Source organism: Salvelinus alpinus, chromosome 22 (genome assembly GCF_045679555.1).
Source record: "Salvelinus alpinus chromosome 22, SLU_Salpinus.1, whole genome shotgun sequence".
In the NCBI taxonomy this organism is placed as follows: Eukaryota; Metazoa; Chordata; class Actinopteri; order Salmoniformes; family Salmonidae; genus Salvelinus; species Salvelinus alpinus.
The window spans coordinates 9981031-9998456 of NC_092107.1; the positions used below are offsets into that span (position 1 = coordinate 9981031).

At 45.1% G+C, this 17426-nt stretch overlaps 1 protein-coding gene across 3 annotated transcripts in view; it reads right to left on the bottom strand.

Annotated features, from left to right (window-relative positions):
- Window positions 1–9706: 9706 nt before the first annotated feature.
- The window catches only part of LOC139548970 (multiple epidermal growth factor-like domains protein 6), a 106008-nt gene continuing 98288 nt past the window's right edge, over window positions 9707–17426 (bottom strand). The window contains exons 34-38 of one of the 3 annotated variants that reach the window (XR_011669810.1): window positions 17089–17217; window positions 16655–16783; window positions 15843–15971; window positions 11306–11682; window positions 9707–11030 (exon numbers count right to left, since the gene is read on the bottom strand). Coding sequence is in view for 2 of the 3 variants with exons in the window: in XM_071358964.1 (XP_071215065.1) it covers window positions 11387–11682; window positions 15843–15971; window positions 16655–16783; window positions 17089–17217 (683 nt within the window). In the remaining variant the exon portion in view is untranslated. Of the gene's footprint in view, window positions 11683–15842; window positions 15972–16654; window positions 16784–17088; window positions 17218–17426 lie in introns of all 3 variants that reach the window. The other 2 variants (XM_071358965.1, XM_071358964.1) reach the window with 2 other exon arrangements.

The following is a 17426-nucleotide window of genomic DNA, read 5'->3' on the forward strand; positions in this document are numbered from 1 at the left end:
GTGTCATCTGGGACAGAGACGATGATTCAGAATAAATACATTCAGATATCCCCTTCACACATCCCTATCTCACACGCGTGCACGCACGCACGCACGCACGCCGCACGCCGCACGCACGCACGCACGCACGCACGCACGCACGCACGCACGCACGCACACACACACACACACACACACACACACACACACACACACACACACACACACACAGTTGTCTCTTGGTCAGGTAGGGAGAGTCAAGTTTATTCGTATAAAGTCTTATTTTTTGCACCATGCTCAGCGCCATCCAGTGGTGGACATAGAACAAGTGCACCAAACTGTGTTTCTAGATGAGATCAATTCACTAGGGCCCCAATTCCCACCTGAGTTAAGCACACATAAAGGGAAAGCTATTCCCTTTTTATGCACTTCTCTCTCTATACTTATTCTGACCTTGAACTGAAGCATGAGAACAGCATGCTATTCCCCCGCTATTCATCAGGGTGGAGATGTACGAAATGAAGGTGTGGCGGAGTTGTCCACAGGAATTTCTTTTTTCCAATAGAAATACACAGCATTCTCCATGCATTATCATTTCTACATGGATAAGAGCTAGTGATAAGAGCTAGGTAAAGGATTAATCCGTTTGGAGAAGGGGATTGTATATACACACATAGTCATTGTTTTAGATCATTTTCCCTTATGATCCCTGGAGATTCATGTGAAACCAGCCACATGGCCACAAACGGAAAATCATATCAACATGACATGTATTGGGCCCCTTTTCCACAGTTAAGTAGGCTATAAATAGATGTGCCATTATTCAGAATTGTAATTGTGTGCCCATAATTTGCGTGGATGAAATTTGGAAACGCAAGATATAGGCTTCTGTAGAGCTGAACCTGCAGAGTTGCTTTAATTATAGCCTATGTCCGGCTTTTCTCCTTTTACAATTTGTATCATGTTCAATATTAGCCACAATCAGTAATACCCACATACATTTTTAACTGTAACTTTAGTGTTCGTTTTCTTCAATTTTTCGCTTCCATTTCACATCATTCCATTCCATGTACCTTTCTTTCCTCTGTCACGTCTGTGTAGTTGTTCCTGAGGGTCACTAGCATTACTGGATCATATTAGGCTGTGTAGTTGTTCCTGAGGGTCACTAGCATTACTGGATCATATTAGGCTGTGTAGTTGTTCCTGAGGGTCACTAGCATTACTGGATCATATTAGGCTGTGTAGTTGTTCCTGAGGGTCACTAGCATTACTGGATCATATTAGGCTGTGTAGTTGAGGTCATAGGATGAGGCACTTCTGTTCAGTAAAATATAATATATGTCGGAGATTAAACCTCTCCGAACAGTAGGATTCGTAAATAGTTTTTCAACTTCAGTCATTTGAAAACGTAGTTTATCGACTTCCTTCTGACTCTCTATGAAATGTTTAAATTGTAGGTACTTTAAAAATCTTTGTTGGGTACGTCAAACTCAGTTTTATCTGTTGGAATGATTTAATAGTGTCCTGAATAAATAAGGGCGTAAGGTCAGCAATACCCTTCATTTTCCAGTCCAGAAGTCCAATACTCCTTATCTTTCCAAGCTAAGAGTGTATTATGTGCTGTAAAAATGTCAGATAAGGCCTGGATTTTTTCAAAGCTATTAATAAATGGGAAGGAAGCTAATGCTCTTGAATGACATGCTACTGATTCCATCCCAACCCAAAGTGAGTGGCATCTGTCTAGGCGCCAACTAATCATGTGCTTGATCTGAGCAGACCAGTAATATAGATGCAGATTTGGCAAAGAGACCCCTCTCTAAATCCTTAGGCTTATTGTCCTAGATATATTTAGATATATTGACATTCATTTTCTGAAAAAAGGACTGCGATAGATGGCAGGGGATATTTTGGAATAGATAATTTAGTCAAGGAAGGATATTCATCCTGACGACATTAATCCTGCCAAAAAGAGAGTTTTGTAGGGTAGACCAGTTAATCAGGTCCTGTTTAATCTTTGTGAGCAAAGGCATATCATTTGAAGTGAACAGGTCTTTAAGATTTGGAGTAACATATATGCCCAAGTATTCTAAGCCTGTTTCAGTCAATTGGAATGGAGATATCATTTATAAGTTGATTGTAGAGGGGATATTCAAAGGTATAGACATGGATTTATCCACGTTAATTTTGTACCCTGACAGGTTACCATATTCAGATATGATGTCCGTTACTGCAGTGACAGAGGTCTCTGGTTTAGACATATAAAAACACATAATCAGCAAATGAAATCCTATGCTCTTCGTCACCCATAGAGATGCCCCTGGTGTTATTACTAGACCTTATTGCCTCAGCCAGTGGTTCTATGACTAACGAGAACAGAGCAGGAGATAAAGGACAGCCTTGACGATAATTTACCATTTGTGTTAACTGACGATGATGGGTCAGAATAGAGTAATTTTACTAAATTAATAAAATGGTCACCCAGATTAACTTTTTCTAATACAGCAAACAAGAATTGCCACTCAACTCTATCGAAGGCCGTTTCGGCATCGAGAGAGACAATGAGTGCAGGTTCTTTAATTCTGCCAAGGTGGTTTATGATATTCAAAGCACGTCTCACATTGTCCGTTCCAAATCTGGATTTGACAAAGCCAGCCTGATGAGGTCTGGATATAGGACCTCCAACCTGCGAGCAAGTGTCTTAGCGACTATTTTAACATCAACTCCTAGCAAACTGATAGGTCTAAACGAAGAGCAGTTTAGTGGGTTTTTGTCCTTTTTAGTATCAGGCTAATCTAATGGATGCAGTTTTCCAGGGGCCTCATTTATAAAACGGACTTACGATCAATTTTGATCTTAAGTATGACTTCACACAGAAAACCACGTATAAGTAGTTATTTATAAAACCTTACTTTGACGTGGAAATGATCTTATCTCTACTCAAAGTCTAGACTTGACGTAGGGTGATTTTCTTGCTGGTTATGTACGGCTTTTCTTTTTATCCCTTGCAGTTTAAGGTCAGACCATTTCTTTTTCACATCAGCCACAGTTCTGTCTTGCTGCCCCACCTCGTTCACTGCAGGGGCAACACACTCCCAAGCTACCTGTTTGGCTTTGTTTGTCAACCCACTATTTAGTCCACCGAATAAATGTGTTGCCTGTCTTCAATCTCCTCTACCATCGCCGTGATCTCGTCTTCCAAAAAGTTTGCTTTTCTCTTTTGGCCCGTGGCTATTCCTGACTAATCCCTCATTTGTGCTAGCATTCTATAAGGGGAAATCGCTGATTGTAAGGCACGTTCAGGTGCCGTCAATTTGAAGTTCATTTGAGATTTAGAGATCACAGGTGCGTAAGTTACAAATGGGCTTCTTAGAACCTGCGTAAGCAAGTTTTTATATGCTCAGTATCTTTTATGAATCGAACATAAGCACACCGTCGGAAATGATCTTACGACTAAGTTGAAGTATAAATCGAATATTTTTTTTAATAAATGAGGCCCCAGGACTCTGGTATGATGTCTCTTTCGAGAGGCGAAAAAAAAGCACACCTATTTAGGCGACGCGTTGGCTAGCGGAGTGGAACATCACCCTGATGAAGACAGCTTGTCTGTCGAAACGTTATCAGGGTGATGAAGACAGCTTGTCTGTCGAAACGTTATCAGGGTGATGAAGACAGCTTGTCTGTCGAAACGTTATCAGGGTGATGAAGACAGCTTGTCTGTCGAAACGTTATCAGGGTGATGAAGACAGCTTGTCTGTCGAAACGTTATCAGGGTGATGAAGACAGCTTGTCTGTCGAAACGTTATCAGGGTGATGAAGACAGGTTGTCTGTCCAAACGTTATCAGGGTGATGAAGACAGCTTGTCTGTCGAAACGTTATCAGGGTGATGAAGACAGCTTGTCTGTCGAAACGTTATCAGGGTGATGAAGACAGCTTGTCTGTCGAAACGTTATCAGGGTGATGAAGACAGGTTGTCTGTCCAAACGTTATCAGGGTGATGAAGACAGGTTGTCTGTCCAAACGTTATCAGGGTGATGAAGACAGCTTGTCTGTCGAAACGTTATCAGGGTGATGAAGACAGCTTGTCTGTCGAAACGTTATCAGGGTGATGAAGACAGGTTGTCTGTCCAAACGTTATCAGGGTGATGAAGACAGCTTGTCTGTCGAAACGTTATCAGGGTGATGAAGACAGCTTGTCTGTCGAAACGTTATCAGGGTGATGAAGACAGCTTGTCTGTCGAAACGTTATCAGGGTGATGAAGACAGCTTGTCTGTCGAAACGTTATCAGGGTGATGAAGACAGCTTGTCTGTCGAAACGTTATCAGGGTGATGAAGACAGCTTGTCTGTCGAAACGTTATCAGGGTGATGAAGACAGCTTGTCTGTCGAAACGTTATCAGGGTGATGAAGACAGCTTGTCTGTCGAAACGTTATCAGGGTGATGAAGACAGCTTGTCTGTCGAAACGTTATCAGTGTGATGAAGACAGCTTGTCTGTCGAAACGTTGGACATAAATATTTTTGCATCTGAGCTCCTAGAGTGTTCCAAAAATCTCCTTTATTTTTTTATGATGTCCCTTTCGAACATATCATTTAGAGCAGGCATGAAGATAGGGCATATCTCAGGCCAGAACTTCTTGTAGAACTCTGCCAAGAAGCCGTCTAGCCCTTAATCCAGATTCAGCCTCCTTGCCAGAAGGCATTGCCTTAATAGTTTCCCAAACCTCTTCAGGAGTAATTCAGCATTTAGTCTATTTCTATGCTCATCTGATATAATGGGCAAGAAAATCTTATTCAGATATTTTGGAATTTCGTCGTTCGATCTTGTACATTGTGAAGTATAAAGAGATTTATAGAAGTTCCCAAATGTATTATTGATAAGCAATGGATCATAAGAAGTGGAGCCACCTGCCATCCTTATAGACTTAATACATCTTTCATTCTGTTCTTTTTTCATTGATGTGCAAATAGACGGCCAGGACGGTTACCGAACTCATAATATTTTTGCTTGGTAACAAACAACCATTTTTTAAAAACTGGCATCAATGATCATGAGGAAGGGGAGGGAACAGCCCAAAACTACACGGCAGGACCTGGTCAATGACCTGAAGAGAGCTGGGACCACAGTCTCAAAGAAAACCATTAGTAACACACTACGCCGTCATGGATTAAAATCCTGCAGCGCACGCAAGGTCCCCCTGCTCAAGCCAGCGCATGTCCAGGCCCGTCTGAAGTTTGCCAATGACCATCTGGATGATCCAGAGGAGGAATGGGAGAAGGTCATGTGGTCTGATGAGACAAAAATAGAGCTTTTTGGTCTAAACTCCACTCGCCGTGTTTGGAGGAAGAAGAAGGATGAGTACAACCCCAAGAACACCATCCCAACCGTGAAGCATGGAGGTGGAAACATCATTCTTTGGGGATGCTTTTCTGCAAAGGGGACAGGACGACTGCACCGTATTGATCTTGGCCAACAACCTCCTTCCCTCAGTAAGAGCATTGAAGATGGGTCGTGGCTGGGTCTTCCAGCATGACAACGACCCGAAACACACAGCCAGGGCAACTAAGGAGTGGCTCCGTAAGAAGCATCTCAAGGTCCTGGAGTGGCCTAGCCAGTCTCCAGACCTGAACCCAATAGAAAATCTTTGGAGGGAGCTGAAAGTCCGTATTGCCCAGCGACAGCCCCGAAACCTGAAGGATCTGGAGAAGGTCTGTATGGAGTAGGCCAAAATCCCTGCTGCAGTGTGTGCAAACCTGGTCAAGAACTACAGGAAACGTATGATCTCTGTAATTGCAAACAAAGGTTTCTGTACCAAATATTAAGTTTTGCTTTTCTGATGTATCAAATACTTATGTCATGCAATAAAATGCAAATTAATTACTTAAAAATCATGCAATGTGATTTTCTGGATTTTATGTATCCCACAGTTGAAGTGTACCTATGATAAAAATTACAGACCTCTACATGCTTTGTAAGTAGGAAAACCTGTAAAATCGGCAGTGTGTCAAATACTTGTTCTCCCCACTGGAAGTAGAGGGCATAAAAAAATGGTCCAATCTAGAATATGAATTGTGGGGTCTAGAGTAGAAAGTATAGTCTCTGACAATAGGATTTAGTTCTCTCCATACATCTACTAAACCAGATAAATCACAAACGCTTCTGAGAGCATTTGAGGCTCTATGATTCGAGACCGGAAAGATCAGAGTATTATTTTATCTACCAGTTGGTGCTGAAACGGAGACGAAGATGCATTAATGGCATTCTTTCATTGATCCCTACTTTCCGAACCCTTCTCTCAATGTATTCTAGTCTGTCGGCAAAATACAAATTAATGGTACACCGTATTTAAGTGATAGTTTAAGATAAATGTACTGCAAATCCTATTGAATGAAAACTCCATGAGAAAATCTGCTGGCTAGCAAGTGGGAGGGTTTTCAGCAGTTGAATTACAAATGTTCAGCGTGCAAGGGAACCACGCCTGCAAAGCCTGTTATGTACCTGTGTAAGGTAAGTCTGAATACCAACTACTGAGAAGCACTTAGTAGTGGGGATGTTGACGTTATAGTCTCAATGAGCAAGGCAGAGGCAAAAAGCCTGATATGGACAGTGATGGTGCAGAGATGGCAGGTGCAGTGGAATAGAGATACTAAGGGCAGGCATTTATTTCAAGTACAGAGGAAAGTCAGGGAGGGGAGGGCAGGAAGGGACAGAAGAGAGGAGGCTATTTTTACAAGATTAAGGGTGGGACACAGCCAATTGAATAAGACCTTAAATGTGGTAAGAAAGCATCCAACAGGAAAGTGTGATTATTGACAGGAAACAGAGACCGGGGAGTATGTATAGAAGGAAAGACAGAGGATGAGACCTAGTATCAAATCAAATCAAATTGTATTAGTCACATGCGCCGAATACAACCTTATCGAGAAATGCTTACTGACAAGCCCTTAACCAACAATGCAGTTCAAGAAAATTACATGACAATAACGAGGCTATATACAGGGGGTATAGTCCGGGTGGCCATTTCATTAATTGTTCAGCATTCTTATGGCTTGGGGGTAGAAGCTGTTAAGGAGCCTTTTGGTCTTAGACTTGTCGCTCCGGTACTGCTTGCCGTGTGGTAGCAGAGAGAACAGTCTATGACTTGGGTGACTGGAGTCTTTGACAATTTTTTGGGCCTTCCTCTGACACCGCCTAGTATATAGGTCCTGGATGTCAGGAAGTTTGGCCCCAGTGATGTACTGGGCCATACGCGCTTACGGTCGGATGCCGAGCAGTTGCCATACCAGGCGGTGATGCAACTGCTCAGGATGCTCTCGATGGTGCAGCTGTAGAACTTTTTGAGGAGCTGGGGACCCATGCCAAATCTTTTCAGTCTCCAGAGGGGGAAAAGGTGTCTTTGTGTGTTTGGACCATGATAGTTCGTTGGTGATGTGGAAACCAAGGAACTTGAAACTCTCGACCCGCTCCACTTCAGCCCTGTAGATGTTAATGGGGGCCTGTTCCGCCCTCCTTTTCCTATAGTCCACGATCAGCTCCTTTGTCTTGCTCACATTGAGGGAGAGGTTGTTGTCTTTGACTTCCTCCCTATAGGCTGTCTCATCGTTGTCGGTGATCACGCCTACCACTGTTGTTTCGTCAGCAAACTTAATGATGGTGTTGAAGTCGTGCTTGGCCATGCAGTCGTGGGTGAACAGGGAGCATAGGAGGGGACTGAGCATGCACCCCTGAGGGGCCCCACTGTTGAGAATCATCGTGGGAGAGTATGAGGGAGAAGGGGATACAGGAAATGAGTTTAAAGAATATATTGTGTAGAACTTCATTAGATATAGTCTCAAATATGTTGTTATCTTTTTTAAGAGAGCGGGTAGGATTTAGTTCCCCCTGTCTCTGGCCCAATCTCCAGTACTGTACTTGGCGGCAATTGGATGCCAACCGCAGATTAACCCCACTGAAGAAGAAGACAACTACTGAGAAGTGCGTAGGAAAGGCGTGCGTAAGAAAGCATTCTCTAAGTCGGAATTGTGCCCTAGACTTTCACACTTATGAGGATTTATTATCATCACAGGGCCTTCTTGATTCAACAGTGAGAACATTCAGTTGTTGGAGTAGATATTGTGGGTTGATTGTGATAATAATTCAAGTAAACTACACACATTGTCAGACTAGAACAGATGAATAAACAAAAGGAAGCCTTTGCATCCCTTGCTTGGTGTTAACAGTCAGAGTGTGGGAGAGTTCCTAGATACCCATCTTTTAGCAGGCTTGGCATTTCACATTTATTTTCCTACGCAACAACCAAACAAATGGCGCAGGACAACGCGTTAAAATGATTTCCCCCTGGTGTTTTATCGGAGCCGCTTGCTTTGTCAGTTCCAGTTCAAATGACTTGCCCTCGTGAGATCTTACTGAACACAGAGGGAGAGAGAGAAGTAGGCAAGTAATCTTCACGACGTAAGACAACGAAGTGATAGAAATCGCTCTTTGCCGAGAGAGTGGAGTGTACGCTTAATTACAGCGAAAAATTACCCAGATGTGATCTTACCTTGCAACGGGCTATTTCATCGCCGGTTTCCTGCCTACCCTCCTCCTAACCCCCTCCTGCTCTGATCACCCTCACTTGGCCCTGAAAACTCTGCCTGCTCCCACCATGACCACAGTGCTGTTGTGTTCAGGCCTGGCACAGCTCAGCACAGCCTCTGTCTAGCCCAGAGAGATTACAGTAGATCTGAAGTGAAGGGGTAGTAGTACGGTGCGTTGGGGGATGAGAGGTGGGGAGGGGATGGAGGCCTGTAGAGGTGGGGGCGGGGGTGAGAGGTAGATCAATGATGTGTAAGGAGCCCTTTAGCGATGGGAAGGAAGAGGTGGATAAAATATGGAATTAGGGTTGAGGAGGATGGATAAAATACGGGATTAGGGCTGGGGATGGAGGGTTGCTCAGGGGGGACTGGGGGATGAGAGGTGGATTAGAGATGAGGAGGGAGCTGTGTGATGGAAAGGGTTGGGTATTAAAGATGGGGAGGTGGATAAGGGCTGGGAATAGAGCCCTCTGTGGCCACCCAGGTCTGGGAGGATGGATGGCCTCTGTGGGGCTGTTTGACTGGAAACAGGTGTGTGTCATCTGAAGATGAAGGCCCGGCTGATAAACATTATTGGAGAACATCTGTTGCTTGTCACAACACGGGTCCAGGCCGAGTAGCCCCCCATCCATCAGCCAGGGGCTCGGTCTTGCGCTTGCGGCCCAGCTTGCACATCACTCACCCGGGGACGGAGGCGGCCGATGTGGGCTGCCTGGTCCACGCCTGGTCCAGACACCTGCCCGGCTGTGGATGCTGGAGACGCTCCACTGCACTTGAGAAATGCCTGGGGGACAGACGGACGTCCCAGCCACCCCCTCCTCCCCTCCACCTCTGCTACACTCAGGTGCCCCCACACCCCCCACACACTTTCTGACAGGTTTCGTACCAGGTAACGGTCTGGCTCATTGCTCACCTCTTGACCTCCCTGGCTGATCTGTGGAGAGCCTGTGCTCCCTGGTCTCCAATCCTCCATCACTGCTCTGTGACAGGCCATCTCAGACCCCCTCTCCCCCATTCCTACCACCCCCACACCCCACTGACATGCCTTTCTCTAAGCTCCCAGGCAGAGGACCCAATACCATGCTACACTGCTCCCAAATAAAATGGCATCTCTCCTAAATGTGGTGATGTGATATTAAGGACAGAAATAACAGACAGATGTACCACATTTAGTAAAAAGAGAATTTGATAGAAATTCAAGATGTATCAAAATAGCACCATTTACATAAAGCCTGCCATCAGGCACATAGTACAGTAAATGTTATGAGTGGTATGAATAGCAGCATCCTGATGTACAGTTCAAATGCTTTGCAATATTCTAAAAACCCTTCTACATGAAAATATACTGATTACTTGGCTAAGACTTCTATAGGTCATAGTGCCATTGAACTGATACACTTACAGTAACAGGCAGTAACAGCAGTAATGAATTGATATGTGACTTTCCTGATCTGACAGTACAGTAAGTGATCTTATCAAATCAAACAAACAACCAAAAGCAATTTCTAAATATATTAACACTTTATGACAAGCAATCAGGCACACACTGTCAAAAGAAACCAGTAAAATACAACACAAAATAGTCTCACTGTATATGATATGATAGTATGACAGAGTACCGTTCAACAGAGAGACAGTACCAGTGGACACTTTGGGAGTGATGGCTGTTGCTCCCATGTCAGTCTGACCAATGACTCTGAGGCTAGGCCACGGGTAAGCAATAGGAGGCTGCAGGCTTTTGTTCCAGCCCAGCTCTAACACACCTGATTCCACTAATCACCTAATCATGGTCTTTATGAATCATGTGTGATAGTGAAGGTCTGCACACACTGTGCCCCTCCAGCACCGTAGTGCCCACCCCTGTACTAGGCTGCCCAAAGCTGCATTGGGGTGAGGACAGAGACGTTGTGAATGTACAGGAAGTGTTTGACCTGTGGTTAATGACAGGCTAGAACAGTTGACTTGGGGCAGGGGTCCAGTCCTGAGACAATCAGGCAGGGAGCACAATAGAGCTCAGGTGACATTTCCAATGTCCACCACCCAGAAGCACATCAATGTTCCAGGTCCTTGTGTAGATGCTCTCTCTCTCTAACTAAACAGGCATTCTGCACCATTCTGCAGGCTCCCAAAAAGCCACCGCACATGTCTCAACCAAATGTGCAGAATACAGGTGTAGTCATAAGAATACATTGCCTTGTGTGTCTGGTACAGACCTGAATCCCATTCTGGCTGTATACCTCTGTCCATCTATCCATCTGTCCAACTGTACACAGCCTTCCCTTGACTCCCTAGGATCCCTGATTGCATATTTAGGGAACCTTGCTGAGTGTTCAGTGTTTGAGACGTCTTGCGGGGGTATTTGGGACGTCTAGTTTGGGATGTGGGGCCTCCAGCACGCTACGAGTGGGAAAGACCAGACGGCTTCTTCAGGGAGGGAGAGAAGCCCAACGCTGGGACCTCTGCAGTTTCTAGTAGTCCTGAAAAGAGGGAAGAGGCAGACAAAAATACATTTGGCACCTTCTAGAAATCAAAAGCAAATGTTCTTTGGCATTCGGGGAGTTGCTGGTGAGCGAGGGTGTTTTCTGGTCGATCTGGACGGTCTCCCGTAAACTGGGCTTGTGGGGGAAACCGAGACAGCTTCAAGCCAGACACCCCTCTGGGTGTGGATTAAAATAACTGTCAGAGGCCGGAGCGGCTATTGAGGGAGACAGGGAGACACACAGAGCTGAAGGCCTGAGGCTAACACACTTACCAACGCACTATTTCATGAAAACCTGGTTCAGCTTTACAGCTCTGGTCCTTGGTGTCTGCTGTGATGGGCGGTAGGTATCATTCACTCATCAGGGCGATGTGTGTGTGAGGTGTGTGTCTGTGTGTGTTTGCATTTGTGTTTGCGTGTGTGTGTGGCTGTGTGTGTATGTGTACGCATGTGTTTGTGTTTGCATGCATGCATGTGTGTTTGTGTTTGCATGCATGTGTGTTTGTGCATGTATACAGCACCTTCTGTGCATGTGGGGCCCAGCCAGGTAACAGGACACAGGCAGCGGCCATTACGAGCGTCACACTGGGCCTGATGGGAACACTGGCACTGCAGGGAGCAGTCCGGACCAAAACGATCTCTTCCACAGTCTGAAGGACAGACAGGCGAGACGGAGAGAGAGAAAGAATGACAGAAAAGAGTGGAAAGAGTGCCAGAAGAAAGACCGACACAACGAGAAAAAGATGGAGGGAGACAGCACACAAAAAATAAAATGGCAGATTTAAATACAGTAAATGACTAGTCATTTTTCTATTAGGTATAGGCATATAATCAAATCAAATCAAATTGTATTTGTCACATGTGCCGAATACAACAGGTGTAGACCTTACAGTGAAATGCTTACTTATAAGCCCTTAACCAACAATGCAGTTTTAAGAAAATACCTAAAAAAAGTAAGAAATAAAAGTAAGAAATAATGAAAGAGCAGCAGTAAAATAACAATAGCGAGGCTATATACAGGGGATACCGGTATAGAGTCAATGTGCGGGGGCATCGGTTAGTCGAGGTAATTGAGGTAATATGTACATGTTATTAAAGTGACTATGCATAGATAATAACAGAGAGTAGCAGCAGGGTAGAAGAGGGGGAGGGGCAATGCAAGTAGTCTGGGTAGCCATTTGATTAGATGTTCAGGAGTCGTATGGCTTGGGGGTAGAAGCTGTTTAGAAGCCTCTAGGACCTAGACTTGGCGCTCCGGTACCGCTTGCTGTGCGGTAGCAGAGAGAACAGTCTATAACTGGGGTGGCTGGAGTCTTTGACCATTTTTAGGGCCTTCGTCTGACACCGCCTGGCATAGAGGTCCTGGTTGGTAGGAAGCTTGGCCCCAGTGATGTACTGGGCTGTACGCACTACCCTCTGTAGTGCCTTGCGGTCGGAGGCCATGCAGTTTCCATACCAGGCGGTGATGCAACCAGTCAGGATGCTCTCGATGGTGCAGCTGTAGAACATTTTGAGGATCTGAGGACCCATGCCAAATCTTTTCAGTCTCCAGAGGGGGAATAGGTTTTGTCGTGCCCTCTTCACAACTGTCTTGGTGTGCTTGTATCATGTTAGTTTGTTGGTGATGTGGAAACCAAGGAACTTGAAACTCTCGACCCGCTCCACTTCAGCCCTGTAGATGTTATTGGGGGCCTGTTCGGCCCTCCTTTTCCTGTAGTCCACGATCAGCTCCTTTGTCTTGCTCACGTTGAGGGAGAGGTTGATGTCTCTGACTTCCTCCCTATAGGTTGTCTCATCGTTGTCGGTGATCAGGCCTATTACCGTTATGTCATCGGCAAACTTAATGATGGTGTTGGATTCGTGCCTGGCCATGCAGTCATGAGAAACAGGGAGTACAGGAGGGGACTAAGCACGCACCCCTGAGGGGCCCCCGTGTTGAAGATCAGCGTGGCGGATGTGTTGTTACCTATCCTTACCACCTGGCGGCGGCCCGTCAGGAAGTTCAGGATCCAGTTGCAGAGTGAGGTATTTAGTCCCAGGGTCCTTAGCTTCGTGATGAACTTTGATGGCACTATGGTGTTGAACGCTGAGCTGTTGTCAATGAATAGCATTCTCACATAGGTGTTCCTTTTATCCAGGGGTGAAAGGGCAGTGTGGAGTGGGATTGAGATAGCATCATCTGTGGATCTGTTCGGGCGGTATGCAAATTGGAGTGGGTCTAGGGTTTCTGGGATAATGGTGTTGATGTGAGCCATGACCAGACTTTCAAAGCACTTCATGGCTACAGACGTGAGTGCTACGGGTCAGTAGTCATTTAGGCAGGTTACCTTAGTGTTCTTGGGCACAGGGACTATGGTGGTCTGCTTGAAACATGTTGATATTACAGTCTCAGACAGGGAGAGATTGAAAATGTCAGTGCACACTTGCCAGTTGGTCAGCGCATGCTCAGAGTACACGTCCTGGTAATCCGCCCCCAAACTAGACATCTGTGAATGTTGACCTGTTTAACTTCTAATGGCTGCAGGGGCAGTATTGAGTAGCTTGGATGAAAGGTGCACAGAGGTGCCCATACTAAACTGCCTGCTCCTCAGTCCCAGTTGCTAATATATGCATATTATTATTCGTATTGGATAGAAAACACTCTGCAGTTTCTAAAACTGTTTGAATTATGTATGTAAGTATAACAGAACTCATATGGCAGGCAAAAACCTGAGAAGTTCCACTTCCTGTTTGAATTTTTTCTGAGGTGGCAGATTTTCAACCAAGCGCTCATTGAAATTACAGCAAGATATTGATGAGTTTTCACTTCCTACGGCTTCCACTAGATGTCAACAGTCAATAGAACTATGTCTGATGACTAATGTGAAGGGGGGCCGAAGGAGACAGGAATGAGTAACCACTGCCACGAGCTGACCATGCTTTCACATGCGCCTTCACATGAGGAGGACCTCCGTTCCACCGCTCTTCTGAAGTCAATCTAATTCTCCAGTTGGAACGTTATTCAAGATGTATGTTAACAACATTCTAAAGATTGATTCAGTACATCGTTTGACATGTTTCTACTGACTGTTACGGAACTTTTGGACATTTCGTCACGTTATAGTGGATGCGCTTTGTGACTTTGGAATTGTTTACCGCTAACGCGCTAACCAAAGTAGATAATTGGACATAAATAACGGACATTATCGAACAAATCAAGCATTTATTGTGGACCTGGGATTCCTAGGACTGCATTCTGATGAAGTTCATCAAAGGTAAGGAAACATTTATCATGTATTTTCTGGTTTCTGTTGACCCCAACATGGCGGCTAATTTGGCTATTGTTCTGAGCTCCGTCTCAGATTATTGCATGATTTGCTTTTTCCGTAAAGTTTTTTTGAAATCTGACACAGCGGTTGCATTAAGGAGAGGTATATCTATAATTCCATGTGTATAACTTGTATTATCATCTACATTTATGATGAGTATTTCTGTTGAAACGATGTGGCTATGCAAAATCACTTGATGTTTTTGGAACTAGTGAATGTAACGGGCCAATGTAAACTCAGATTTTTTGTTATAAATATGAACTTTATCAAACAAAACATGCATGTATTGTGTAACATGAAGTCCTATGCGTGTCATCTGATGAAGATAATAAAAGTTTAGTGATTAATTTTATCTCTATTTCTGCTTTTTGTGAAAGCTATCTTTCGCTGGAAAAATGGCTGTGCTTATTGTGGTTTGGTGGTGACCTAACATAATCGTTTGTAGTGCTTTCGCTGAAAAGCATATTTGAAATCGGACACTTTGGTGGGATTAACAACAAGATTACCTTTAAAATTATATAAGACACATGTATGTTTGAGGAATTTTAATTATGAGATTTCTGTTGTTTGAATTTGGCGCCCTGCACTTTCACTGGCTGCTGTCATATCGATCCCGGTAGCGGGATGCAGCCATAAGAAGTTAAAGGTCTTACTCACATCGGCTGCGGAGAGCGTGATCACACAGTCGCCCGGAACAGCTGATGCTTTCATGCATGTTTCAGTGTTACTTGCCTCGAAGCGATTATAGAAGTTATTTAGCTCGTCTGGTAGGCTCGTGTCACTGGGCAGCTCTCAGCTGTGCTTCCCTTTGTAGTCTGTAATAGTTTGCAAGCCCTGCCACATCCGACGAGCGTCGGAGCCGGTGTAGTACGATTTGATCTTAGTCCTGTGTTGACGCTTTGCCTGTTTGATGGTTCGTCGAAGGGCATAGCGGGATTTCTTATAAGCTTCCGGGTTAGAGTCCCACTTCTTGAAACCGGCAGCTCTACCCTTTAGCTCAGTGCGAATGTTGCCTGTAATCCATGACTTCTGGTTGGGGTATTTACATACAGTCACTGTGGGGACGACATCATCGATGCACTTATTGATGAAGCCAGTGACTGATGTGGTGTACTCCTCAATGCCATCGGAAGAATCCCGGAACATATTCCATTCTGTGCTAGCAAAACAGTCCTGTAGTTTAGCATCTGCTTCATCTGACCACTTTTTTATAGACCGAGTCACTGGAGCTTCCTGCTTTAATTTTTGCTTGTACGCAGGAATCTGGAGGATTGAATTATGGTCAGATTTGCCAAATGGAGGGCGAGGGAGAGCTTTGTTTGCGTCTCTGTGTGTGGAGTAAAGGTGGTCTAGAGTTTTTTTCTGTCTGGTTGCACATTTAACATGCACAAAACAGCTCAAATCAATATGTAGCAGCCGGTGAAGGCTCTCAGTTTTAAAGGCTACCTAAGATCCAGTACTGCCAGAGATAGAGCGCTGTTGCAGTGTAGAGGAGGTCGTACCTTTTTCACATCTCTGTCCAGTCTTCCCTGGGGGGCAGAGACACTGTCCCATGGCTGGATGACAGGGGGCCCCCCCAACACAGTCACATGACTGCTGACAGCCCTCCCCAAACCGGCCAGCCTCGCACCCTGGGACAGACAGACATAGTGAGACATAAACGCGCACACACACACACACACACACACACACACACACACACACACACACACACACACACACACACACACACACACACACACACACACACACACACACACACACACACACACACACACACACACACAGGTCTGTCTTTATTACTTCATTATAGAGGGTAAACTATCTGGCTGTCTTGCAGCTGCTCTGCAGTGCTCAGTGCTCTCCTGCTGGGGCTGAAGTGGGCATGTAGGCCCTCACACTGAGCTGAGGAGCCCAGAGCAGGCAGGAGACAGGAGGCAGGAGGGAGGAGGCCACAGAGATGCAACAGGAATGCATTAAGCAGTCTGTCTCCGCTGTGGCTGCCTGGAAACACCTGTATCTCATCAAATAACCACGTCTGCCTGCCTATCTGCCTGCTCACAGAGAAGTGCCAACAGATGCTCGTATTCATACTGTATGTACTCTCTCTCTATCGTTTTCATAGAGATGCACGCACACACACCCAATACAAAAAAATGCCATCACAAATGCATATGTACAGTATGTTTGTAATACCCACACGTATGGCTTTCCTGTTATTAAAGAGAACTGAAGTGCTGACCCTCCTGTCTCTATATGAGAACAGAGTGTGAATCAGATTGTGTGATCTTCTCCTCTGTCATCCAGTACTCACGTCTCTGACACAGGGAGCCACGGTAGCCAGGCGGACACACACACCGGCCCGTCACATGATCACATGTCTGTCCCGCCCGGCAGTCACACGGATGGGCACAGTTCTGTCCGAAGAATCCAGAGGGACACCCTGGGGACAGGATGACAACACAGGAAAAAGTTTTGTTGTTAGTTTCTCATACAAGAGCGCAACCAATCATCACAATCATGTTCATTTGGCACCAAATGTTAGAAAACAGATTGAAACAAGAAGGGACTAACAATATGAAATGCTCATTTTCCTTTTTTGTTGGAAATGTTAAACATTGTGTGCCCACATGAACACAACCCACCTCCTCCTTCATTAGAAATATAGGGCCAGGAGTTTTTCCTGGACAGGTCACATGGTGAGGAAAAACTCCTTGCACTAACTATAATTTTTTTTAAACAACGTACGGTGTTCACAAGAGTGTCCGTAGTGTCCGGCGGTGCAGCTGCAACAGCCAGTGAAGCGGTCACATGTCCCGTTGTTCTGGCAGGGACAATCCAGTGCACAGTCTGGTCCGTACTTCCCCTGGACACACACTGGAAACACAGACATATGGTAGAGACATACAGTAACAACAACACAACACTCACAACAAACATTCCATCTGTCTGTACTTTTACAACAGGCGGCTGGTGGCACCTTAATTGGGGAGGATGGGCTCAGAGTAATGGCTGGAACGGAATCAATGGAATGGTATGTGGTTTCCATGTGTTTGATACCATTCCATTCACTCCATTCCAGACAT